Below are 26,718 nucleotides of genomic sequence, written 5' to 3' on the forward strand. Positions count from 1 at the left end.
TCCCAGGGCCACACCATTTCTCTCTCTCTTGATTACTGCACACACACTGTCCTCCTCATACTCATTTCCTGCTTCCAACAGCCCTTTCCCAGGTAAGTAGCTTAAGTCTTCTGCGGACCCAGACAGCTCCTGACGGAGGCCTCCCTACTTCCCGATTCCCACAGCCAGCTCCTCTTGGGAATATGGTTTCCTGCCCTGCCAAAGCAAGACTGCTAATAGCGACCTCCTTGATGCACCTCGCTGCCTAATTATGTTTCACTTTCTAATTCTCACAGTCCATTTCCTGTCCCATCTGCCATTCTATGTTCTGCTCTCTGGTGCTATTTCTAATTCCTGCACTGCACATTGCTTACTTGACTCCACTTCCTGCCCTGTACATCATTTCTAGTCCTGTTTTATTACCTGTTGTACATATCCCCTCCTGTGCCATGTTCTAATTCATAGCTTATAGTTCACTTCCTGTCTCCCATGACACTTCTCTGGACAGAACTTTACACACACACACACACACACACACACACACACACACACACCCCCCCCCCGTATCTTAGTAGATTTCATTTTGGGGTTTCCACAGCCTACTTCCTGTACCATATGCCACTTTCACCTCTGTATCACACTTTTCCTCCCTCGTAAACCTCTTCTGGCAGGACAGTGGGAGCCCTGAACCAAGAGTCCAGGATCCCTGGGTTGGGGCAGGATGTGCAGACCCACCTGTGTCTGGGGGAGGTGGTGGGGTTGGGCAGAGCAGGTTGAAGCCATCTGGCAGCTGGACTGCAGCCAAGAAGCGGACGTGGCCAGTGTGTCCCTGGCCTAGGCCAGCAGGGCTGAGGGGCGCCCGTGGGCAGCTGACAGTGCTGGGCGAGGTGGGCATGGTGAGCACGACGCCGGCACTGGTGCCCACCCACAGCAGCTCTTCACACACCAGCAGCGCTGTGATCCTCAGGCACGCGGCCTTGTGCTGCCGGATGATGGCGTCTGAGCCTGGGGCGGGAGACAGACCAGAGCTGGGGCCGAATCCTGGCGCTGGCTCAGCCTCCTCAAGGATGGGGCAGAAAGGCTTCAAGGGAGGGCACAGTGGTAGACTGAGGTCAGTACCTGCCAGCATCCTGTGCACGGGAGGTGTGACGTCTACCTCTGCCAGCTGCTCAAAGGTGTCTGGATGGTAGAGACACACGTGGGCACTACCTTTCAGTGTCACCCACACGCCCAGACTGGAGTCCACCATGCAGGCCACACTGCGGCTGGAATCCTGCCCCACGTAGAACGTGTGCTGGTGGGGGACGGGGCAAGAAGAGAGCAGACGGGTGACTGCCAGGCCTGCCTTGTGCTTCATCGGTGCCCATCCCTCCCTTTTACAACTCACACCAAACCTCTCCAGAAAGCCAACCTGGACTGACAGCAAAGGCAGCCTTGTTCCTTGGTCTAGATGATTAATCTTTCAAAGTGTGGTTTCACTGGAGCCTCCCCACTTAATCTTCAGAAATTAAAATGAATAGGTGCACTTTCCCCATGAAACTTGAGTGACTTAATGATAGGAGAATTCCAAAGATTGAAGGGTTTTAAGACCAATCATTGGCCTCTCCCTGGACAGATGTGTGCTTTTTTATGGCCCCCACAGTCTCATCTTCCTCTCCCATGGGGCTGGCTCACCCAAAAGTCAGGAATTCTGACCCCTTACTATCCCCCTCCTGCCCCACTACCTCCAGCTGCAGTGTGTCAGGGCTCAGGACAAGGACTCGGTTCTGGCAGCCACACCATAGCCGCCCACCCACAGACACCATCTTGGTGATGGGGCTCCCCTGAGCACCCAGGGTCACCGATTTGAAGTTCTGGGGGTCCCAGAAACGGCCTGGAGTGGGAGTGGGGTAAAGAAAATAATGCAAATTCAGTCCAGTATTGCATTTGAGCCTCACCCTCCCCTGAAATGAGATGCAAACAACCCCACTTATAAACAAGGACATGAAGGCCCAGAGAGGGCCTGGGAGTTGCCCAAAGCCACATTTCTAGACTCGTGTCCTCAAGGCCCAGCTTTGCTCAGGAGAGAGCTCCACTATCAGCAAGGGGCTCCCGGGGCTGGGGGAGGGCTGGCCACTCACCTGCTTCTCTTTGGTAGACCACAAGTTCTCCATTGGCTAGAGATACAAACACCTGGTTATCCAGATACCTAGGCAGGCAAGAAATGGAGCCAGAGGTTAGAGATTTCAGGAGGCCAAAGCAGGTCACCTGGGTCAAGAGAATCACAGACAGAATGGCCATGGTTCCCGAGAGACCACCTCTCCAGGTAGGGGGAGCATGAGTCCAGGAAGGGGTAGTGACTTGCCCGAGGCACGGCGAGCCTAGGACCAGGCCTCTGGCCTCCAGCCTCCACAGAAAGGAGGAGGCCAGTAGAGCAGGGAACCCGGATGAACAGAAGGAGGCCTGCATATGTGGCTGAGAAGGGTCTGGACTAGTAGGGCCACCTGGGGTGCTTACAGGATGCAGGTCACGGAGGCTGCATGCTGGAGCTTCATGCTGTTCCTGCGATCACGGATGCTGTCCGAGGACTGGTACACGTGGACGCTGTGGATCGGGGGTGTGCACCTGTGACAAATGCTTGGGCACCCCAGTCCCTGGGGTCATCCCTCCACCTCTTGGCCTCCACCACCATCTCCTCCACGCCAGGTGCCTGCCCAAGGTCCCACAGCCTCCCTGTGGGCTTCAGACATACAGGCAGTTCTGGCTAGCAGGACCCCTGGGGTCTGACCCAAAGCCCGCCTGCTTCCGCTCCAAGACACCACACAATCTCCAAAGCAGGGAGCTCAGAGTTCTGGCACTCTGACCCCAGCCACTCCCTGGCCCTACCAGCCGTCCTCAGTGCCCAGCCAAACGGAGCTCTGGTAGGCCTCAGGGTCAACGCTCAGCAGGTCCTCAAGGCTGCCCCGGGTGAAGGAGCCACGGCTAGAGCGGCGAAGGGCTCTCCCATCCATTGGGCTGGTGCCACAGGGACCGCCAGGCCCAAAGGAGCCAGACAGTGGCAGGAAGCCAGGCTCCTGCTCCTCCTCTGAGCTGGTGGTCTCTGCCGTGGCCTCCTTGGAGCTCGGGGTCTCTTCATCTGAGGGAGACAAAGGTCTCTATTTCTATGCCCCTCTGCCAGGCCTGAGATCTGATTATCTTTCTAGGCCTCAGACTCCCCTCAGTGCATCCCTCCTGGCCATGTCCCACCTGAAGGCTTTCCACAGCTGCACTCCACTCTGCATCAGCTCAGCCTTGTCACCTAGTTTACTGACAACTTAGTGCTACAGGCTTTAGTCCTGGCCTGGCCCCCTCCAATCCACCGCCATACCACAGAGGAGCCAACCACTCCGCCTCCTACTCCCTCTTCCTTGACTGGGCAGTCCAGGGACTTTGGGATCCAGTCTGATGGTCCCACTGCCCTTTGGGTCCTCAGTGTCACAGCCCCTGCCTGCCTTGCCAGTCCCCACTGCTGTGTGTGTTAACATCCTGAGACTTGATTCCATGCCTTTGCCTACACTGGTCCTCCTCACGCATCAGTACCTACTGGGCTGCCCCCACCTCTGAGCAGTCCACCATGCCTGACAGCCCCAAGTTAGGCACTCACTCCCAAAGCTGGAGGAGATGGTGGACCGGCTGGCCTGGCTCTGCAGGGTCCCCGAGGGGCTGGGCGAAGACTCATCGTCCGAGTCGCTGTCAAAGGGCACCAATTCCGGACGGGGGTCACCCTCGGCGGGACCAGGCGCCATCTCCAGGCCGGAGCCCGCAATGGAGATATGCAGGCAGGGCTGGGGCCCCGGCTCTGCCAGCGTTGCCGCTTCCTCGTCGGCAGCCTCGACGTCCAGTTCCGGCCCGGTAGGCTCGGGTGCCGTCTCCTGGGGGCTCCTCAGCGACGGAGGCCGCTCCCTGGGAGTGGAAAGGGTCAGGGTGAGAGCCTCTAGGAGCCAAGGCTCCGCCCCACTCGCCGGCACGCCCACCAAGCCCCGCCCACATCCACCTCGCTCCACCCTCAAGCAGTTTAGGGCGGCCTCAGCGTGTGCAGCCCGCGGAGACTCAGTGGCGCGCTCGGGCCTCACCGGTGGCAGCGGCGCTGCAGGCCGGGCACCGCCCCGATGCAGAGGATGCGGGCGGAGCAGACAGCGATGCAGGCCTCCACGTCGGGCTCGGCGCGCAGGCTCAGCAGGCACACCTGGCCCACGTAGCCATCGCTGTTGCACACCCACACCTCCGGTGTGGGCTCGGGGCAGCTACTCAGGGTCGGAGCCGCGCACGAGAACTGCGGAGGGCGCCAGTGGACAGGGGAAGGTCAACGGAGGATTTGCTGCCAGCTCCCCAGTACTCTCCAGGCCCAGCGGCAGAATGGAGGGAGGGAGGCAGGCCTGCATGGGTGTGTATGGATCCCCAATACACCCCTCTGCAAAAGTGTATACATAACACACAGCACACATGACACTCTTTACATATCAGAAGCATGCATACCTGTGATATAGGTATCATCATTCATGCATGTAAACATACATACACCCTGAACACGATTATGTGTATATATATGGAACAAATGTGAAAATGGTAACGTTTGTCCGTATGTATGCAGCTTCAAGACATAAATTAGACACCTTCCATCAAGCGTACATCCTTTGTTCACGTGCACAGATACAGACATGCGTGAATATACCCATATGCATGTGACACATATGCAGCGTCCATGTGCATGTGCAGAGAGCTGCACATTCGAAGACACAGGGAGCAACTGCAATGTTCAAGACATGTACATAATGTTGTACACAAAACAAAAACACATGAATACTTGTGGCTTTGAATATGTGCACCCACATGACCCAGGCGCACACACCTGCATGCCACTGCGTGTTTTCATGATGGGGATGGCCTTCAGGAACTCAGGGTCTAGACAGCTTTTGCTGGATGCTGTAATGGAGATGGACAGACACACACTGCTTAGCATCCACCTCACCCTGGTCCTGACCTTGCCCACTTCTCTTCCTTCCCTGCCCCTTAGGGCCTCTTGTGGGAGAATGAGGTGGCTGTAGGTTACGCTCTGTTTGTCCCTGGGCTCAATTTTCCCATCTGTACAATGCGGGAGGTAGACCCAGAAGTCTCGAGGGATCTTCTAAGCCATGGACCCTGATCAACAACTTTCCCTGATCCAGGCCTGCTCAGAATGTGTGCGTGGGTGGGGGAGTCCTGGCCATCTGCTCCCACGATGGTGCAAATGGTGCCCTTGACCTAAGATGACCTTATCCATGGAATCCCCTCCCTGCCAGGGAGGCCCTGGGGAAGTCCTCTGTTTCACTGAAGAAGTCTTAGCCCACCTCCCACCAGCAAGGACTGGAGCACAGGCTACGGCAGTCCAGGCATTTCTGGCGCCTGATATCTCAGACAGCCTCAAGGTGCTGCCCACCGTCCACTGCCTGGCGGTTCTGGGAGGTAGGAGTCTGGCTTACCCAGCTTCCTCTTGGCCTCATCAAAGGCCTGCTCAAAGCCAAGGCGGGCATCCGGGTGGGGGAACTCGAAGATGAAGGAGTCAGTGCCCTCGGGCCTTGTGGTGCACAGCTCCAGCTTGGTAGGGGGGAAGGAAAGCGCATAGCACAGCGCCTGCTTCTCTGACAGGTCCCGGTGCATGGCCGCCGAGAGGTCCCGCAGCGCGTCGTCCAGGCTCTGTGGGGAGGAGGGCCCAGGCCTCAGGCCCTAACATCTCCCCACGGCCTGCTCCTGCCCTGGGGATGCAGTGTGGGGACCTGCCTCTCCCCTCAGACAGAACATGGGACTTTCTCCCCCTTTAGGCCAGGAGGGAGCCTGGATTCCCCCCACAGACAAGATGGGCCCTCTCCCCTCCTTCAGCTGGGGATGGAGCTGTCTCCACCCTCAGGCCTGGAACACATTACTTCTCTCAGATGGGGTGAAGCTGTATTCTCCCCCTCAGATAAGTGACAGGGATGTTCCTTTCCCTCAGACAAATGATAAGGCTATTATTTCTCCCTCAGATAGGGTCAGGGAACCCCTACACCCACGCCCCGTGGTTCAGGCAGAGGGTGCAGACCTGGTGGGGGAAGCCAAGACTCTCAGAGAGCTTGCTCATTTGGCCCAGGGTGGTCAGGTCCTCGTCTAGGCGGCTGATGGCCTTCTGGATGTTCTCCCGATTCGTGGCTTGGGACGCTCCTAGTGGGGATAGAGGAAGGCCATGGACAGACAAGGTCAAGCCTGGACAGACACTCCTCCCCCCAGCACACAACTTGCAGCTGGACATGGGAAGTGTCCTGACAAACCGAGAGCTCGTAAACCCCAAGTCCCCAGGAACAAAGTTAAGAGGCAGCTCGCAGAGAAACCCCAGGCCCGAGAGTGGGGGCCTAGGCCTGAATCAGAGCTACCTGGCACAGGGTGTGGGGCCCCTGGAGAAATCCCTGGAAGAGCACAAAGAATAAACAGCAGACGGCTCTGCACGTTATGCAGGCTCCAGCTGACACTGGCCTGCTGCGGTGGTGCAGCCTCCCACGGGGGAGTCGGCTGGGCAGGGAGAGCCTCAGGCAGGCAAATCTGCTGACCAAGGGACTGAATTCCCCCACAATGGAGGGAGCAATGAGCTGACGCCCTGGATTTCTGTGGTCCTATCCCATACCTGACCACTGCCAAGTAGCTGGCCCTGCAGGCCAGCTCAGCATCCCACACATCCCGCGCTGCCTGGCTGGGGGTGTACGCTCTGGACTCCAAATGGGCAGAGTAAGTAGCAGTGGAGTGTACAGACACGCCAGGGCTGGGGATATCTCCCACTCCTCTGAGGGCAACTGTCCCCCCGCCAACCCTCACCACCTGGGCAGCCACATTTTCTTCCGTATGACCCAGCCCCACTCCTGGCCGGAGCTGATTAGACCAGGACTGGACACTTGAATTAAAGGCAGACATTTTATCAGCGAGCCTGTTCTCTAGTGAGAAGAGATGAACTGGGCCAATAATCAGCTTGTGTTCCTACATAGGGGCCCTTGTGGGGCTGGCCTGGTTACCTAGGGGCTGAGCTAGCCTCTTCCTTACCCTGGGACCACCCCAGGTGAGCTTGAGGTCACAGTATCGGCCTGAACTGCCTGCCGGCCCAGAGGTGCCCACACCTCCATCCCAGACCAACCTCCCCACTCAGGAAGGTGGACTGTGAATCCTGGAACAGCTAGGGCCGCAAGCTGAGGGGGAAAGGCCACAATGCAGAAAAGGCCACGATGGATCACAGGAGTTACAAGGAGGCAGAGAAAGCTGAGAGCAGGGAGGAGAACCGGCCGACGCACAGTGAGAGAGAGACTGAGACAGAGAGGAGCAGGAGGACCGGCTTCTTAAAGCCGCCTCAGCTCCTGACAGTCTCAGCCCCACACGGCACGGATCTTTCCAACCAGCCTTTTGCTACACTGACTTGAGGGAGTCTCTATTCCCTGTGCACAAAACCACTGGTCCAGAACAGTGCACCATCATCTAATATGAGGCGCTTAAGTGAGTTTGTGCAGTGAATCAGTGGTTAATTACAGGTATGTCTGCGCTCCCTGCACCACCCCAGCGCAGCCCACCTGCCAGCCTACGTTAGGTCTCTGCCCAGTCAGAAGGTGATCTGCACGGACAGGTCCTGGTCTGGCTCTGTGGATGCCAACTAGAGCCCGCATGCCAACCTCCTTATACTGGATGGGAAAGTGAGGCCCCGAAGCAGAAAAGCAGATGGATGGGCAGCCAGCCTGGCCACAGCTCAAACCCTTCAGAAGGGCTTCTCAGAGGAAGACCCCCAACACCCAGAACCCCCGGGCAGGCCTGAGCCAGCCCCACCTTTGATGATGTCTGCATCTTCCAGCGGCAGCTTCCACAGCAGCTTGTACTTGCTGGCCGTGTCGATGACGCTGGCTGCTGTATATCTGTGGGGAGCCAAGGGGGTGCTCTGGCCAGGGCAGAGGAGTGGGGCCTAGGGTGGGACAACTGTTCCCCACTGCCCAAGCCCCCCAGCCCTGCCCCGGCCACTCACAGGCTCATGGAGCTGCGCCGCAGGGAGCCTGACTTCCGCTTCAGGGTGGTGCAGACGATGAGGTCCGTGAACAGGAAGAGGGACCGGTCCTTCTTGCCACCAATTGCCTTCTGTGGGGCCAGAGGTAGGATTCAGGCCCAGAGGCCCATCTTCCTGCCCACAGTGCCCAAGGGGACAGCCAGGCCCAGGAAAGGGTGAGGGCTCTTCCCTAACTGCCCAGAGGCAGAGGCAAAGTTGGGACTTGACCCAGGGCTCCCGCTGGAGTGGAAGAGCAGGGAGAACCGAGGGCGGCAGGTATGAACAGAAGTGTGAACAAAGTAGGGGGTAGGGACAGGTGGGCAGACAACAGGACACTTCATACCACTTCAATGACCATCTCCTGCCTCAGGAACCGCCGCAGAGGGGCCTGGAGCTGTGGGGCAGGAGGGACAAAGCGTCTTGAGGACTAATCCCCATCCCCTTCCCCGACCCTGGTGACCCCTTGGCCCCACTCCATGGGCCAGGCCAGTGGAAGCAACGTCCCATCCACCCTCCCGACGCTGTACCATCAGGCAATGGACACACGGCCAGAGACAGACATGGAAGAGGACAGGGATGTGGATAGAGACAGGTGGAGATGCTGGCAGACACAGATGCAAACACGCTGCAGACACCGCTGTGGATGTGGACACGGCCACGATTCCAGGTGACCACAGATGTGGACACAGGTGTGAGTGGGGCAGGGTGGGGTGGCACGCACATCCTCCATGCCCTCGATGTGGGACTCAATCTCCTGCAGGACGCGCGCGTGCCGCTCTGCCTCCTCGGCGCTCCGCACGCCCTTGTTGATGCGCTCAGCCACCTGTTTGATGTTCCGCTGCGCGTCCAGCAGGAGGGGGTGGTCCGGGTGGTCCTCAGGCGTGTGCTTCAGGAGGTCCTGGGGTGGGAATGGGGACCAGACCTGCCTACTTAGCTGCCCCTTCCAGGTCCTCGGGCCCCACACTGAATGCTGGAGATGCGGGACTACGGGTCAACACCAGAGAGGATTTCCTTTCCTACCTGACCTCTGGGGACCCTCATGCCGGGCTCGACCAGGCAGGGGACTGAGCCCCCTGCATCCCCGCATGCCCCCAGGCCTTGCCCACCTGCCCACCCAGGCCCAGGCCCACCTTCACCAGAAGCTCATAGCGTGGGATCCGCTGCACGGGCTTGATCATGAGGTCAGAGAGTGCCTGCTTCTCTTTGTTCTCACGCATGCTTTGCTGAAACCCAAAACAGGGTGGACGGGTACCCAGGTGAGGAATGACACGCAAAGAAAGGCAGGTCCAAGGATGGACCCCCAGCAAGCCCCTCCAGCTCAGGCCAAGGGCAGAGGCTGGCCCACAGGCTAGGGCTGTAGTGCCCAGGCTGGGAGCTCCTGGGGCCCCCAAAGCTGGCCCGAGGTGAGGGCGGCCTCCATCTCCCTGCCCAAGCCCACAGTACCTCCAGGAACTTGAGAAAGGCAGGCCTCGCCTCCTTAGCCACACGCACGGCGTCCTTTGCGTTGAGAAAGTTATCAACGTAGGCAGAATAGATGTTGACCAACACATCCTTGGAGAACTGTGGGTGAAGAGGCAGGTTGGGGACCCTGAAGGTGTCCTTTATCCACCTCACTCTGTCCTGGTTTCTACTGATTCACGAGCCAACGTCTTTTCCTTCCAACTAGAAATGATACCGTCTCTGAGGGGTCAGGCACATGCTCCCGCGTGCATGTTGTATGTGTCACTGTGTGATTAAGTGTGTACATGTGCACATGCATACATACACGTGTATCTTATCTGTGTACATGTATGGACACGTGCCTGGACATGTCCTGTGAGCTCAGGACAGGTTCTCTCACTTCCAACTTGGCATTTCCATCTCAGTCTCCAACCCACCATGTCCAGCCAGGCACGTCTCCCTCCTCACTGTCCTCTGAGGGACACAGACACATTCCAGCTGCTTGCCCTTTGCTCCTGTAACTGCCTCCACCAGGAATGCCCTTTCCCTATCCAAATCTCACCTGCCTTCAGGGCTGGGCTCCAGTCTGCCTCCTCCAGGAAGTGCTCCCTGCCTTGACTAGGGCTCTGCCTGGAACTACACCTGGCCCCTGGCCTCCCCTGATTCCCCAGGACAAGTCTTCCTCTGCAAGGAGATAGCTGTTCCCATCCAGCCCAGTAAAGCCCCACTCAGGGCAAAGGACACAGCTGGTGGCTGATACCTGCTAGCCAGCTGACACCTGAGCTAAATGTGGAGGTTCTTGGTCAGAAGCCCTGGCTGGGAGGTGGGACACCCCGGTTCTTGTCTCAGCTGCACCACGGATGGACTAGGTGACCTGTGGTGGTGTTTCTGGGTCCCTCTGGGCCTCCAAGCCCCTATGTCTCTAAGGTGCTAATTGTCCCCCCCATCCCCACCCCCTGCCCCCCTGTACCGGCTGTGCCAAAGGCCAGAGGCTGAAGCAGCTTGGGGAGGAAAAAACTCCCACTCGACTGCCCAGATTCTGGGACAGAGCACTCTATGCTGACCCCTCCCGGGGGCCAGGGCTTCTGCTGCAGTCTACGGTCAGCCTCAAGTTCCTGGCAGGGGCAGGAGCGTAGTGACACAGAGGGTGATGACAGGCTGCAGATGTCGGCACTCAGGCTGGGGTCCCATCACCACCAGGCCAAAGCTCTTGTCATATCAGTTTCCAGGTCAGTAGGGACCTTCAAAGACCTTCTTAGGCCCAAGGCCCACCCCACAACATCACAAACACGTGAAAACACACCCACATCCCATAAAAATAGATACGATTTTCTTTTGCTAGTAAAATTTTTGGAAGAAGTTTTACAGTTTTGCTTTTGAAATTATTTGGCTCTGAGTAACCATTTAGTTTGCACTTGGCTATGATTTATCAGTCATCATCATGCATTTTTGGGAATTCTGGCAAAATAAAATGTAACTGAAATTTTTTCAAGTGTAATTAAATTATGTAAATGAAGACTAAATTTAACAATTAAAGAAATGTCATGTTATGTTTGACAGACATTTAATTAAATGTTTATTAGTTTTATTTTTGCAGTTTTTTAAAAAATTTGGAAACCAACACTTTTTCTAAGGTCCCAATCACTATCGTAGGGTCTTGAAAAACTCCCAGGTGGAGGTCTCACCTGTAGTGAAAGGGAGTACGGGGTGGGGGAGAGCGTGGGCAGTGGAACCAGTTTCTCGGGGTTGAATCCTCCACCACTCACCAACCGTGACTTTGATCAAGGTACTTCATCTCTCCACGCAGCAGAGCTATCAACTTCAAACTTGGGAATAATCGCACCTTCCTCCTTGGAGTTGCTGATATACACAGTGTACAGTAGTCCCCTCTTATCCTCAGTTTCACTTTCTCTGTTTTCAGTTACCCAAGGTCAACCATGGTCCGAAAATATTAAGTGGAAAATTCCAGAAATAAACAATCATAAGTTTTAAATTGTGAGCCATTCTGATTAGCGTGATGAAATCTCGCAACATTCTGCTCCATCCAGACATGTCCTAGACATGTCCCTTTGTCCAGCATATCTAGGCTGTACATGCTACCTGCCCATTGGTCACTCAGTAGCCATCTCAGTTATCAGATCGACTGTTGGGGTATCACAGTGCTTGTGTTCAATATTTAATAATGGCCCCAAACCAACTTTATTATAGTTACTGTTGTTAATGTCTTACTGTGCCTTATTTATAAATTAATCTTTATTAGAAGGATGTATTATAGGAAAAACACAGTATATACAGGCATATCTCATTTTACTGTGCTTCACTTTACTGTGCATTGCAGATATTTTATTTTTTACAAATTGAAGGTTTGTAGCAACCCTGCGTCAAGTAAGTCTATTGGCACCATTTTTCCAATAGCATTTGCTCACTTCGTGTCTCTGTGTCACATTTTGGAAATTCTCACAGTATTTCAAACCTTTTCATTATTATTACATTTGTACGGTGATCTGTGATCAGTGACCTTTGATGTTACTACTGTAATTGTTTTGGGGCACCACGAATGGCGCCCATATCAGATAGCGAACTTTATCAAGGCCCTACCTCTCTTCAGTTCTACGAAGGCTGAGAGAGGAGAGGAGGCTGGAGGAGAAAAGTTTGAAGCTAACAGAGGTTGGTTCCTGAGGTTCGAGGAAAGAAGCCATCTCCATAACGTAAAAGTACAGAGCGAAGCAGCGAGTGCTGATGTAGAAGCTGCAGCAGGTTATCCAGAAGATCTAGCTGAGATCATCAGTGAAGGCGGCTACACTGAACAACGGATTTTCAGTGTAGATGACACAGCTGGATATTGGAAGAAGATGCCACCAATGACTTTCATAGCTAGAGAGAAGTCAACGCCTGGCTTCAAAGCTGCAAAGGACAGGCTGACTCTCTTGTTAGGGGCTAACATAGCTGGTGACCTTAAGTTGAAGCCAGTGCTCATACAACATTCTGAAAATCCTAGGGCCCTTAAGAATTACGCTAAACCTACTCTGCCTGGGCTCTATAATTGGAACAACAAAGCCTGGATGACAGCACATCTTTTTACAACATGGTTTACTGAATATTAGCCCACTGTTAAGACCTACTGCTCAGAAAAAAAGATTCCATTCAAAATATTACCGCTCAGGGCCAGCCCTGGTGGCCTAGTTGTTAAGTTCAGTGCACGCTGCTTTGGCAGCCCAGGTTCAGTTCCCAGGCAGGGACCTACACCACTCATCTGTCAGTGGCCATGCTGTGGGGGTGGGTCACGTACCAAAAAAAAAAGGAAGCTTGAGAGCGGATGTTAGCTCAGGATGAATCTTCCTCAAAAAAAAAATTATGTGTATATATATATATTTATATATGTATTTGTGATTATATATATATATATATATATATATATTACTGCTCATTGACAAAGCACCTGGTCACCCAAGAGCTCCGATGGAGATATACCTTAGATTAATGTTGTTTTCATGCCTACTAACACAATATCCATTCTTCAGCCCATGGATCAAGGAGTAAACTCAACTTTCAAGACGTATTATTTAAGAAATACATTTTGTAAGGCTATAGCTGCCATAGATAGCGATTCCTCTGGTGGATATGGGCAAAGTAAACTGAAAACCTTCTGGAAAGGATTCACTAGTCTAGATGCCATGAAGAATATTCGTGATTCACAGGAAGAGGTCAAAATACAGCATTAGCAGGAGTTTGGAAGAAGCTGATTCCAGCTCTCCTGGATGACTTTGAGGGGTTCGCGACTTCAGTGGAGGAAGTAACCGCAGGGTTTGAGACGACTGACTCCAATTTTGAAAGAATTTCCACGACAGGTAAAATGCTATCAAACAGCATCATATGCAGAGAAATCGATCGTAAAAGGAAGAGTCAACCAATGCGGCAAACTTCACTATTGTCTTAATTTAAGAAATTGCCACAGGCCCTCCAACCCCAGCAACCACCGCCCTGATCAGTCAGCAGCCATCAACATCGACATGAGACTCTCCACCAGCAAAAAGACTACAACTCGCTGAAGGCTCAGAGGATGGTTAGCATTTTTTAACAATAAAGTATTTTTTAATTAAGGTATGTACATATTTGCTTTATTGCAGTGGTCTGGAACCCAACCCGCAAAAGCTCCGAGGTATGCCTGCATAGGGTTCAGTACTCTCTGTGATTTCAGGCACCCGCTGGGGGTCTTGGAACATAGCCCCCGTGGATAAGGGGGTACTACTATTTTTAGAATAATGCCTAGCACATAATAAGTAACAAATAGTTAGCTATGACTAAAATGCCTGGTGGAGAAAAGAGCTGGTCAAGATGAGGCCAGCGTCAACAACAAGCCCAAGTCTAGGGTCAGGATCAGGGCAACTGCTGAGATTCAAGTTAAGGCAGGGGTTGAGGTCAGTACCAGCATCCATTTGCGGTCTAGGTCAGCATCAGGGTCAGCTCAGGACTAGGGTCAGGTCAGTGCCGGCACCTGGAGCTGGGTCCAGGATCAGAGTCAGTGTCTGGTTAGGGTTGGGGTCCACGCCAGAGTCCAGCCAAACTCTGGGCTTGGGTAGTGTCTAGGTTCAGGTCAACTCAGTGGCTGGGGTCAGTGCATGTCTGGTCAAGTTCTGGGGTCAGATCGGGGATCAGAGTCAGTGTCCAGGTGGGGTGGGGTGGGGAAGTCCATGGCAGCATCCAGCCCCTTCCAGGAGGGGCCGGAGCTTGCAGGGGCTGCAGCAGTGGGCAGCATGGCCACTCACCGACTGGACGAGCAGGTCTCCCACCTTCTGCTGGGCATGCCAGGTCTGCACGCAGTGCCGCACCTGCTCCAGGAACTGCTCGTGGTGCTCCAGGAGCTCCGGGATCTGGTCGAAAATCTCGTCCACCAGCGACGGGTCACAGAGCAAGGAGTTCTCTGGCTGCTTCAGCGGCTGCATGTAGCCCTGGGGGACCCATGGGGTCAGTGCAGGCCCTCAGAGAGACAGCACCCCAACCCACTGGCATAGGTAACTACACGAAGTCACCCGGGCCTGCAGCGCAGTGGCCCTGCCTCCTGGATCTCCCTCCTCAGACTTGGAGCTCTAGGAGGGAGATGAGAAGACCTATCCCCACGCCCCTCACTGCACAGCCCAGGGCCTGCACAAGATGGGAGGGAGGGGGCTCAGCAAAGGTTTGTTGGATGCATGAACAGAGCTTCGAGTGAGAACAGCAAAAAGACTGGGCTCCCTGGAAGACCCCACCCCCCAATTCAGCAAATATTTTCTCGAACACTCACTATGTGCCAGGCATTGTTCAAGAACCAGGAGACAGCTGTGAACAAGAAAAACCAAAATCCCTGACCTGACAGAGCTTACAACCTAGTCAAACGAAACACACAAATAAAATAAAGGAAGAAAAAATAAACCAAATTTTACCAAATCTAAGATGTATCATTATTTACACTTCTCTTTAAGAAAAACATGTGCTGCCAATTAAACGATGATATGCATTCAGTTATAGGATCAACCTTGATTTCAGAGACGTTAAAAGTGAAGAACCTGCCTTAGAATCAATTACACGTGGGATTCCCATGGTGAGTCAAAAGGTGATAATGGCTGTGGGGAAAATAAAACAGAGAGGGGCATTGGGAAGCCTTATGGGATGTTAGTGGAGGCTTTTAGTGACACTATCTGAACATTGTTTTAACAGTTTTCAGATCTGCTGGTCAGTCTGTGACTAAAATTCCTAATTTTCACCTCAAATCTGCATTCAGTGGTGTTTCCTGAGCAGGAACAGCCCAGCTCAGCAGCTGGCGCCCTCGTGGAGATGGCACCATCTATGGGCCCGAACTGTAACCACAGGCCAAAGAAAGAAGGCTGTTTGAAAAAGTATAAGCAATGGGGTAACATTTATATTAAACATTTCAAAATTTGACTTGTTTTGTAAAACAAGCTTGACAAAGTAAAGCTCAACAGAATCCTCTCGCCTGGATGGTAATTCTGGAAAGGCCAGAGGGTGACGGTGAGGAGACAGGCAGGCCGCCTCCTCTCACGGCCAGGCTGGTCCGCCAGCACCTCATCGGGGCCAGGCTCTGCTGCCCAGCAAGCAGCAGGAGCTGATGGGCTCACGTGGGCCCTGCGCCCCACCCAGGAGCAGGCACACAGCGGGAGGGAGGAGCAAATAGCAGCTGAGAACCCGACACAGAACCCGCGTCCACTTGCCACACACTCACTGAGCAACTACTGCGTGTCTGCCTTTTTGCACAGGCTGCTACGGGCCGACAAAAGTCCTGTGCATGGAGGTGATGTTTCAGTGGAGGGTGGCAGAAAAGAGGAACCGTGGATAACGAAATTATTATACAGGATGTTAGGAGGCAGTAAGTGAGGGAATCTGGGGGCTGAAGAAGGACTCAAAGGGAGGGTGAGGGTGACACTGAGGACCTGGGTTCAAATCCCACCTCCTTCTGGCTGTTAACCTTGATATTTAACTTCTTCCTTCGTTTTAAACTCCTGGCCTGCAGAAACAGTACCAATGTGGGTGGCAGCGGTCACTGCAAGGAACACCAGGGCGGTGGAGTCCAATCTCAGTTGGAACACCACCTGTGCTTGAGGCAGTGTAGACTAGGGGATGAGAGGGAGCACCCTAGAGTCAGACAGACAGGGACTCAACCCAGGCTACGGCACTTCCTAGCCCGGTGACTTGAACAAGTTGCTTCACTTCTCTGTCTCAGTTTATTCATCTGTAAAATGGGGGTTATAGTGAGGTGTACACAAATTAATTTGTGTAAAGCGCACATATTAAGCACTCAATAAATGCCAGCTCTTAGTATTAGCACTTGCTACAGACGGAATGTTGGTGTGCTCCCAAAATTCACATGCTGAAACCTAGTCCCCACTGTGGTGTTATCTGGAGGTGGGGCGTTTGGGAGGTGAATAGGTCATGAGGGTGGAGCCTTCGGGAGCGGGATTTGTGCCTTTACTGAAGAGGTCCCAGAGACCTTCCTCCGCTCTTCTGCCATGTGAGGAAACAGAGAGAAGACAGCTGCCTACGAACCAGGAGGTGGGGCCTCACCAGACAGCACATCTGCCAGGGCCTTGATCTTGGGCTTTGCAGCCTCCAACTATGAGAAATAAATTTCTGTTTGTTTAAGGCACCCAGTCTATGGCATTTTTGTTATAGCAGCCTGAATGGGTTAGGACACCACTTAATAGACGGATGGCCCTGGGCAGGTTTCTTAACCTCTCTGAGCCTTCATTTCCTCACCTAAAGAGCGAGATTACAAGATCTACCTCACAAGGTTAAGGCAAAGATTAAATGTGATTTTACAGACGCACATACAAGCACGCATGCAGAGCCGCCAGGCGGTACGCTGAATCCTACACGCACCTCTCTTGGAAGCTGCACTCAAAACAGGTACTATTACCATTCCCACCCTCCAGAGGAGGACAGTGAAGCAGAGACTGGTTATGTAACTTGCTCCAGGTCACACAGCTGATCGAGAGGTAGAGCCAACTTTGAACACCGGCGGCCTGGCTCCAGAGCCGTGCTCCTGACCCCTGGGCTGAACCTCGCTTCTCTCGACACACCAGGGCTGACAGTCCTTGGGCTCAGCTGACACCCTCCTGCCCGCCTCCACCCCTCTCCACCCAATAGTCTCAGTTTGGCTTCCTCAGCACCATCCTCCCTTAGCTGTCCCACTGCAGGTCCCGCAAAGCCTCCATGTGTGTAGCCCTGCGCCAGCCTCCGCCTGGGACCCACGCATGGGCAGCCTTACCACCTTTTCATCTTAACTCTGGAGATAGGTGTGATGAGCTACACTGTGGACAAAAACACCGCAGCTCCGAGAAGTGAGGTGGTTAGGCTAGCATCACCCAGCAGGGAGGCAAGTGGCTCAAACCCTAGACTTTCCGATCCCAATGCCTTCGACTCCCACCCAGGGGACAACAAAGGACCCCCCCACACCCCTGCACGTCTATGCCTCCTGCCTGGCAGCCAGGGGCATCTCCTGAAGATAGAATTTCAGCTGTGTCCCTCCTATGCCTTCCTTGTGCTCACAATAAAGGCAGCTCCGTGCCCAGCAGCCACACTGGCCGCCTCTCCACCCTAACTGCCCTCGGTTCCCTCCCGCCTCCCAGCCTTCGTCCCCGCCGTGCCCTCTGCCTGGAACGAGTCCCTCGGAGCCTGCTCGCTCCTCAGCTCCTACCTACCCTTCAGGTCTCAGCGAAACACCCCAACTTCAGAGATGCCCTCCCCGACCCCCCACCAGAGCAGGCCCCCATTCTGTGTCCTCATCTCTCTGCACACTTTCTTTAAATATATAAAAGCAGTGTATTTTTTGTGCTAAAATATATATATACCATAAAATTTGCCAATTTAATCATTTTTAAGTGTAAAGCTCAGTATAATCACATTAAGTATGTTCACGTTGTACTTCCATCCCTCTCCAGAACTTTTTCAACTTCCCCGAATGAAACTTTGTCCCCATTAAACACAAACTCCCCGTTTCGCCCTCCCCCAGCCCCTGGCAGCCCCACTCTACTTCCCGTCTCTATGAATTTCACTGCTCCAGGTTCCTCACAAAAGTGGAATCATACAGCTTTTGTCCTTTGTGACTGGCTTATTTCTCTTCGCATAGCATCCTCAAAGTTCATCCATGTTGTAGCATGTGTCAGAATCTCCTTCCTTTTTAAGAATGAACAATATTCTGTTTTAAGTATGTGTTCTCTGTGCCCTTTTGCATCACCTTTGGCCTCACGTAAGGTCTGTGTGACGAGCTACCGTCAGTCTGTGCCACAGACTGTGAGTTCCAGGAGACACGGCCTCATCACTCACGCTCGCTGCTGAACCCCACGGAGAACAGGCCTGGCACGCAGAAGGTGCTCGTTGCAGATTTGTGGAGTGAATGAACGAATGCTCTGAATGTTTCCAGGGCTCTGCCTTCTCCCCTTCGCTCTCACTCTGCCCAGGTGGCTTGAGCAAACCCGTCCTTAACCGCGACTGCCAGGCCCCACTTCAGCTCAGGTCCATGCTCTCCATCCTGGGCCCTAGAGCCCATGTGCATCCCAGATCCTGGGCTTTCCCAGACCCACACATCTGAACCGGAACTCACCGTCTCACCCCACCTTTCCCAGGTGGGGCTCCTCTAATGCCTTGGGCACCCAGGCCAGGAGCCCAGGATCATCCTAGGCTTCCCCACTTTGCCCCTGACAGCCAACCAGTCATCATGCCTGGCCTGACCAGTCCACCTCCTAAATGTCTGTCCCCAACCCTCCTTCCCTGCAGCCTCCGCCCTGGTCCTGCCTTCTCCTCTCACCCGACCTCAGTGGCCTTCGTCTCCTCTTCTGCTACCCACCTTCCTAGCAGTCAAACAGATGTTGTAAAGTGTGAGGCAGGCGACACACCGTCCCTGCTCAAAGCCTTTCGCCAACTCTCCAGGGCCCTCGAGAGAGTCCAAACCCTCCCCCTGGTATCAAGGCCCCTCCACTGTGGCCCCTGCTGGCTTCCTCAGCGTCACTATAGGACCAACCCCTTGCACTCCATGCTGGTCACATGGACCTCCGAATGTGCCAGGCCTCTCCTTACAGCACTTTGCACATGCTATTCTGGAGGCTGAGAAGACAGGTCAGGAGGAAGCCACACCTCCTCCAGGGAAAATTGCCTGACTCCACGCCTCACAGGCGCCCCCTCGATGCTTCAAGAGTGCTCACATGCTCAACTATGTCCCCGACAGGACTGAGGGCTCCTGTGGCAGGGGGTCGTCTCTCTTATTCATCCCCGTGTTTCCTGCCCCTGGTTCAAGGCCTGGATGCAGCAGGGGCTCAACGTTTAATTCCATCCCACAAACATTTTCCCAGTCAATGAATGAAACGGAGGGGGTATCCCAGAGGGGCGTCACGGATCTAAGGTCAGACCCAGGGCTGCCAGGGGGAGGTGGAAGGACAGTGGAGGGAGGGGCAGTTGCGCAGGGGTGGCCTGGTCTGGCCTCGTTAAGGTCCCTCCTCATTCTCTCCTGCCCTGGAGGGTCCTTCCTCCTCTGGGGCAGTCACCTGGGGGGTTCTCCATGGAGGGGCGGTGTGTCCCAGAGTCACTCCTCTCCCCTCTTTGGCCTTGGTCCCCTGTCCATGAAATGCATTTGTTTCCACATGTCTGACAGCCTCTAAACTCAGAATGGCTACTCTCAGGGGCCCGGGCCATCTGGGAGCCTCACCTGCATCAGGGTGCGCAGCGACTCCACGTATGACTGCTCCGTGTCCAGTAAGGTCATGGTCACGTGCTTCCGCATGTCCTTGGGGGGAGAGAAGGCAGAGGTGAGCAGTGCCTTGTTCCCCTCAGACCCCGCCGCCTGCAGTCACAGGGGCCCAGAGAGTCCATCCGCACCCTCTCCCTGGCCTTCAAGGCCTGCCCTCCCACGACCCGGGGCTGCTGGCTGTTCCCCCAAAGCACCCTGGACATCCACGCTGCCAGGTATCAGCTCACGTGCTCCCCCTGCATCTCAAATGCCCGCCCTTGAGTGTGCCCCTCGCTCCTCCACCACCACCCCCATGGCTGTTGGCAGATCTGGAGAGCCCCTGTTTACTTCTTGGCTCCTGGTAGGCTCCTGAAAAGGACTCAGAAGAATCAATAACCTCTCACATTTGCAAAGGACGATGCTCCAGGCCATCCCTGACTCCAGCTGCCTAATCTGAAAATCCTAACTTCAGGCTCAGCGTTCTGGGGTCAGACTCCACCTTGTTGGGCTTCACACTAGCCCTGAGAGTAGAAGCTATCACTTCCTGCTTCACCCAGAGAGGTGAAGTCAGTGCCCAAGGTCACACAGTTGGACAGGGGCAGGGTTCAGATATTCTCAGACAAGGCTGGATCCCAGTTCTCTCATTGAGAAAGGGTAACTGAGCCCTACTGTGCGCCAGGTGCTGTTGTGAGCATTATATACTATTGCATCCTCTGAGCACCCTGTGAGGCAGATACTATTATTCTTCTCATTTTAAGAATGGGGAAAAGGGGACCCAGGCACTGACCCCTCGATCCTGAGGCTCTGATGATCTGCATTATAGAGTCTCTAAGGGGTCGCCCAGACTCTGCACCCCACACCCCAGGGACAGGATGCACATCCCTGACCGGGCAGCCTCTGTTCTGTGGGAAGGCTTTGCTGGAAGCCAGCCTGGATGTGCACCCTCTGTGTTCAATTCCCTGGGACTCAGCTTACCTACTGCCCTTAGCCACCAGTTCCTATGCCTCTAGCCCACTCCTCCTCCAGGAAGCCTTCCCAGATGGCACCAGCTCCAATAGCTTCCCTTCCTGGGCAGGGACTCCACTCCAGGTCTCCTCCAAGCCCCTGGAGTGGTCCTGAGCAAGGGCCCTAACTCCTCCGGGCCCCAGATCTCTGGGGCTTATTCTCCCCTCTCCAATCTCCCTCCCAGGCCTCAACTTGGCCAGAGCATCTATCTGGACTGTCTCTCGGACTCCAGCCATCCTGGTCCTGGTCCAAGTGGACACTCTGTGCAGATGGCAATGCCAGGGTGGGTGTCCATGTCTGTAGCGTCCCTCTGGTTCCCACCCCTAGGAGCTCCTCAGGATAGAGACTCAGCCAGTGGAGCTGCCCTGGTCACTGCTGCGCCCAGGGTCTACGTCTGCCAAGTGGACTGAGCCCTGAGTCTGTCCCGCCCACTGCTCACCCCTCTGCTCGTGGTATGCTCACCTCAGGTCCCGGTCCCTTTGACCCAGGGACTCAGGGCTCAGGGCTGTCCCCAAACCTGTCTTACAACAAGGCACACTCAGAAAAGTGGGCTCTTATGCCAGGAACTCAGAGTTGAGGGGTATGAATGACACCCCCTGGGGGAGGGGAAGAGGCTGGCTTGCCCCACCCCCGCCAGCCCTGAGCTCTGACAGATGAAAGGCACTGGCCCTGCCTCAGAGCCCCCAGCTACAGCCAGACCATCTCTCCTCAGTGCTTCTGAGGCCTTTAAAAAACCAGGGGAGCTGCCAGTAGGAGGTAGCGAAGGCTGGGCCCACCCAAGACAGAGAGGTTGGCAGAGCATCAAGGGCAGAAGGGCCTCCCAAGGAAAGGCCCAGATGCCCAGTCCTCCCCTTGTCCCCCAGGGATGTCCCAGCACTTCACAGACATGGCCTCATTTCAGCCTCACACTCACAGCTCTGGGACATAAGCATTGTCATCTCCACTTTACAGGTGAGGAAGTCAAATCAGAGAGGTGGCTTGACTTGCCCAAGATCACACAGCCAGTGACCGGCAGAGTGAGGACCAGAGTCTCTTCAGCCACCTCCTGCTGAGGTCTTAGGGCCCAAGCATCTGGAGTTCTCTTCCAGACTGACCGGCGAGCTGTGGGCCTCAGGGTCCCCGGCTCAGCCCTCACCAGCTGTGTGATTTTGGGGATCACCTAACCGCCCTGAGTTTCCACATTCTCCTCTACGAAATGGAACGAACAATTCCTCCCTCCTGGTACTGTGAAAGCAAGGAGATGGGGAGCAGAGCAGCTGGGTCTTTAATGTCCATTCTTCCCAAACCTCAGCGAGGCTGTTATCTACGTTGGTCTCCCTGTGGCACAGGGAGCTCCCCAAGAGTAGGACCAGGCTGGGCCCAGCCCTAGGCAGCACAGCCACACGCCCCCGGCCCAGCCTGGCCAGGCCCAGCAGTGAGGATCACCGGCAGGGAGGCCTCCTGAGGAGGGCAGGGCTGGTGCTGGGCCTGATGGGGCGGAGGGCTGGGGTAACTCACGCAGGGAGGCTGACTTGCAAAACCCGCCTTTCCCAGCCTCTCCCCTGCTTAAAAGCAGAGTGGGCTGTCACTCAGCTGTCAGGTAGAGGCAGGGAAAACAAGGCCAGCTCCTTGTCACTGCATGGAGCGCCCTTCTGCACGTTTCCAGCCACGGGTGTGAGAGTATGTGGGGGTGGGGGGCCCAGGGGAAGCAGGAGGCGGGCAATGCAGCTGTCATCCAGATCAGCAGGCCCACCTGTTACAGGCAGGACAGCCCTACAGACCCAGGCACCCCCCAGAGCCCCTCACCTCTCAACAGCCCCATCCCAGACCTTCACTGCATGGGGCACTGAAGCGGGAGGGGGCCAAAGGGACACAGCAGCTAGGCAGAGGGGCCTCTCCTACCAGTATGAGTGGGACATCATGACTCCAAGCCTGAGACCCCTATATACACGGCATGGAGACAGAGACGCCGTACACAGAGAGCAGCCATAAAAGCCAGACTCTTGCAAAGAGACAAAAAATGCAGCCCAGTTCCCCAGCTGAGAACCAGGGCCTTCAGCCCAGAGACTTGAGGAGGTGGAGGGAGGCGCCGGAGCCCAGGAGAGCGGAACAATCAGAGCCCAGGCCCAGAGAGGCGCACAAAGGCCTGGAAACAGCCCCTGAGACCCTCCCCCTCCCTTGCAGGGGAACGCACACTGAGCCAGGAATGGGGACGCCACTGTTGCCACCACAGCATGACACCCCCAAGGCCCAGCAGCTCCAGTGGCAGGGAGAGAATGGCAAGGGGGGAGGTAAAAGTGGCTAGCTCCTACCCCCCCAGCACATACATACCTGGGCACCGCCTCAGGCCCAAGGACAGCCTGGAAAACCTGCCCTTCCTGAGCCTGTGGACCCATGAGACCCCCCGGTGACAGCCTTTGCCTCCACAGTGACCCATATCATGTGCTAAGTGCCACTAGGCCTTGCCAAGGCAGGGTATCAGCGTGGCGGCCTCCCACCCCGGCTGAGCTTGCCAGCCCTCCTGCCATCCCAAGCTTGCATCCTGGTGGCACCAAACCTCTGCGCCCTGCCAGCCACACCACTCCTGCCTGGGCTCCTCACACACCTTCAATCCCCCATCACTGGTCACTGAGCCCCCAGCCCCGCGGCCAGGCTGCTGGTGTGCCTGACCCGGGGTCCCGGTCCTGCATCCCAGCATCTGTCCACGTCTCCCCCAGTCCGGGGTGGGGGGCGGGTGCTGAGTTCTAGGCCCAGGTTCCTGGTAGCCCCTCCCCCTCCCCGTACCTGGGCCTCCCCGGGCTCCTCAGCGTCAGCGCCACTGCCCCGGGTGGGCTCCCCGGAGGCGGCGGCCGGTCCCAGATCGCGCATGTCTTCCAGCGCGATGGTGAACTGGGCCAGGGTCTTCACCATCTGCAGCATGCGGCCGGCCCGCCGCCGGGGCGGGGGCGCCGGGGCGGCGGGGGTTGGCAGGCCCCCTCCCTCCCACAGTCGCTCCCTCCAGGGGCTCAGCCTGGCTGCGGCGGCGGTCGCGGTGTCAGTCAGCGTCGATCTGACGGCGACAGCCCGGCCGGCGGTGGCGCTGTTGCCGCCTCCGCTCAGCGAGTGCGCACAGCGGACCGGGCGGGCGGGGGCGGGGGGAGGACAGGGGAGTCCCCGCCCTCGCGCCAGCCCCCTCCACGCGCACCCCGCCAACACGCGCGGCCCCACATCCCCCTCGCCCGCACGGTGGCCAGACCGCGCCCCGCCTCTCCTCCCGCAGCGGCGTCCGTTCCCGAACCCAGCCCCCTCTGAGGACACAAGTTGGCACACACCGGGGACAAAGGCGAGTGCACTCGGCGACACGCACTTTTTTCCACACCTGTATCCACGGAGGCACACACAGGGGCATGCACATACTTAGAAAAGGCCCGTATACATGGAAACCTGCCCCCGGCCTTGCTCATATACACGCGTGGGTCAGAGCCAGGTGCGCGCACACCAACATGGTCGCATACAGATCTGAACCCCGACACACATGAACCCGCCCCAGTGCTGCACACAGCGACACGTGTTCCCGTGTTCACACAACTACAACAGGGCACAAACAGGCACACAGATTTAGGGATGGTCGCACACGCACACACACCCCTGGAAACTGACACTGTCCTCCGGTATGGGTGGCAGATCACTTGGGCCTGATGGAGGGGGCTACCAGGGAAAGGGCCCACCCTGAGTCATCTCTATTCCCACCCCACCCAGTTGACCTGTGTCCTGTACTTGAGACTGTCCTAGAGGGTTCCAGTCCTATCCGTCTCCACCCCACCCCACCACGCCCATGGGGAGGGGCTCCGGCATTTACACACACACCCCACCAGCCGGCGCTGCAGGACGTTTCCACGCGGCATCTTCAGGACCTGGTCCTCAAATCCCAGGTGATGCCAGAACCTATCCCAGACCCTCTTGATCAGGAGGAACCAGCTCCCACCCTCCACCAGGGGCCTCTGCTGCACCCTGCAGCTGAGTGGGGGCCCCTCTGCTGTGCCTGGGCCCTGGCTGTTAATGCTACTGGCTTCCACACTCACCAAACCCCCAACTGACTCCCTCCCCAAAGCCTGCTTTCCCCTGGGTTTCCTGTAAGTGGAGACTAGCGATTCCCATCACCCAAGCCTGTCCCGGCCATCCACCCCTCTCTCCTCCTTGCTTGATACGCCCCAACCACTTCTGTTTTAACTCCTAGAAGCAGACCAGGCTCTCTCCTGCCTTGGCGTTGGCCCATGCCTTTTCTCTCTCCTAGGAGTGCTTTCTTTTCCTTTAAGACTAGTCTTAGTGCAAACATCACCTCCTCCAGGAAGCCCTCCCTGATCCTCAGATTAGGTCAGATGCACCTGCTCTGTGCTCTCAAAGATTCTCGGTTTCTCTTAACCAGGTATCACAGTTTGTAATTAAACATTTGAACAATGGCTAGATCGATGCCCATCTCCTCCCAGGAGACTGTGGGTTCCCTGAGGGCAGAGTCCGTGTCCCTTTTGTAAGCCACAGCACTCTGCACATAGATGCTAGCTAATAAACAAACCCCCAGTAACTCGTCCTCCTCCCTTCTCCCCACATGCCAAGCAGTCACCACTGAGAGGCGAACTGACCCGGGCAGTTCCCTGCTCCCGAACTCTCCCTGGCAGCCCCATGGCAGAGGACCAACCCCTCCCACTGGCCTTGCAGCTCCTGCCCTGCTCTGCCCCACTGCCTCCCTTCCCCTGTTCAGCCCTTAACCAGGTGAGTCCACACCCCCACCCTCCACCCCCACCCAAGAGCCTTAATTATTCCTCATCCTCTCCTGAGAGGGCAGGGCATGAGCCCTGGCAGCACTGGCCTCCTCAGAGAGTCCGAAATATCCAACATTAAAATTTTAACTCCCCAACAGACAATCCCCAAGCAGCCAATAATGAAAACGGACACAGAGAATTCCAGGAGAGCAGCAAGAGAAAACTGGTGTGACCCCCACCTGGCAGCAGGTCCCCAGGCAGTGAGCTCAACACAGACAGGAGGCAGAGATGCTGCCGGTGGCTGCCCTAGGGGGCAGGGCCTGATGCCCAATAGGTACTCACTAAGTTTGTGCTGCATGAGAGAATAATCGGTGAACCCGTCTGTCTCCCCTGGGTCCCCCGAGGGCCTGGCCCAGAGTACTGTTGAGTCAGTTTGCTGAATGAAAGCATGAATGGAGGTGTGAGGCCCATGTATACGGGCCTTTTCTAAGTATGTGCATGCCCCTGTGTGTGCCTCCGTGGATACAGGTGTGCTCCACGTGAACGCCCCTTCTGGTTCCTCTGCAGCAGTGGCTCACAGAGTGTGGTCCCTGGACCAAGAGCATCAGTGCCTCCTGGGAATGTGTTAGAAATGCACATTCTCAGCACCCCCCCTGCCCCACAATGAGCTGAAACACTGGGGTGGGGCCCAGCAATCTGCACGCTGGCAGCACGGAGCCTTCCAGGCCTAGACCCTGCCTGGCCACCACATCCAGTCCCAGGCAACAGGTCCTTGTCCAGCCCCTCTGCCCCTGGGAAGCGGAAGTGAGGGTCCTCCAGGAGGGCCCAAGCCCTCTCCTGCATCCAGTTTGGAAAAAGAAATCCAGTGAGTCCATCTACCTCTTACCCTCCCAATGGGATGGACTGTGGGCTTTCCTGGGGTGGGGCCTGCTCCTGCTCTCAGGGCTGGACGTGTGGGGGGAGGGTTTGAAATAGCCATACCAGTTGACTGAATGATGGTTTGAGCAAGGAGGCTGGACACACCCCGCGGTCCAGTCCAAATAACCAGGTCCCGAAGATAATCCCACACTAGCAAGAGGGCCGGTGGTCTGCGGGCCCCACCCCTGGCCCAGTGCTGGATCACTGTAGCTACTGAACCCACATTTGGCTTTCTCTCAGGACACCTCCTCCCCCATCTGACCCTCTCTCCAGCTACATGACCTGGGGCCTCATTTCCTCTGAGTAGTTGGGAGGCGGTGCATAGCTTGGGCTTGTTAGTGAGGTACATCCATTCCCTCACTAGCTCCAGCAGGACCGGGCTCTGCAGAGATGAATCCACCCTGGCT

General features: G+C 55.8%; 1 protein-coding gene across 1 annotated transcript in view; it reads right to left on the bottom strand.

Moving 5' to 3' along the window:
* The window catches only part of ARHGEF17 (Rho guanine nucleotide exchange factor 17), a 57,445-nt gene that overhangs the window by 1,738 nt on the left and 28,989 nt on the right, over positions 1–26,718 (bottom strand). The window contains exons 2-20 of the mRNA XM_070625867.1: positions 19,650–19,727; positions 14,224–14,406; positions 9,461–9,577; positions 9,148–9,240; positions 8,739–8,915; positions 8,361–8,411; positions 8,000–8,109; positions 7,807–7,892; positions 6,053–6,171; positions 5,457–5,670; positions 4,847–4,920; positions 4,071–4,270; positions 3,602–3,900; positions 2,845–3,094; positions 2,476–2,562; positions 2,100–2,167; positions 1,704–1,852; positions 1,099–1,273; positions 715–984 (exon numbers count right to left, since the gene is read on the bottom strand). Of these exons, the coding sequence (XP_070481968.1) occupies positions 715–984; positions 1,099–1,273; positions 1,704–1,852; positions 2,100–2,167; positions 2,476–2,562; positions 2,845–3,094; positions 3,602–3,900; positions 4,071–4,270; positions 4,847–4,920; positions 5,457–5,670; positions 6,053–6,171; positions 7,807–7,892; positions 8,000–8,109; positions 8,361–8,411; positions 8,739–8,915; positions 9,148–9,240; positions 9,461–9,577; positions 14,224–14,406; positions 19,650–19,727 (2,800 nt within the window). The remainder of the gene's footprint in view (positions 1–714; positions 985–1,098; positions 1,274–1,703; positions 1,853–2,099; positions 2,168–2,475; positions 2,563–2,844; positions 3,095–3,601; positions 3,901–4,070; positions 4,271–4,846; positions 4,921–5,456; positions 5,671–6,052; positions 6,172–7,806; positions 7,893–7,999; positions 8,110–8,360; positions 8,412–8,738; positions 8,916–9,147; positions 9,241–9,460; positions 9,578–14,223; positions 14,407–19,649; positions 19,728–26,718) is intronic.

Source organism: Equus przewalskii, chromosome 6, assembly GCF_037783145.1.
Source record: "Equus przewalskii isolate Varuska chromosome 6, EquPr2, whole genome shotgun sequence".
Taxonomy (NCBI): Eukaryota; Metazoa; Chordata; class Mammalia; order Perissodactyla; family Equidae; genus Equus; species Equus przewalskii.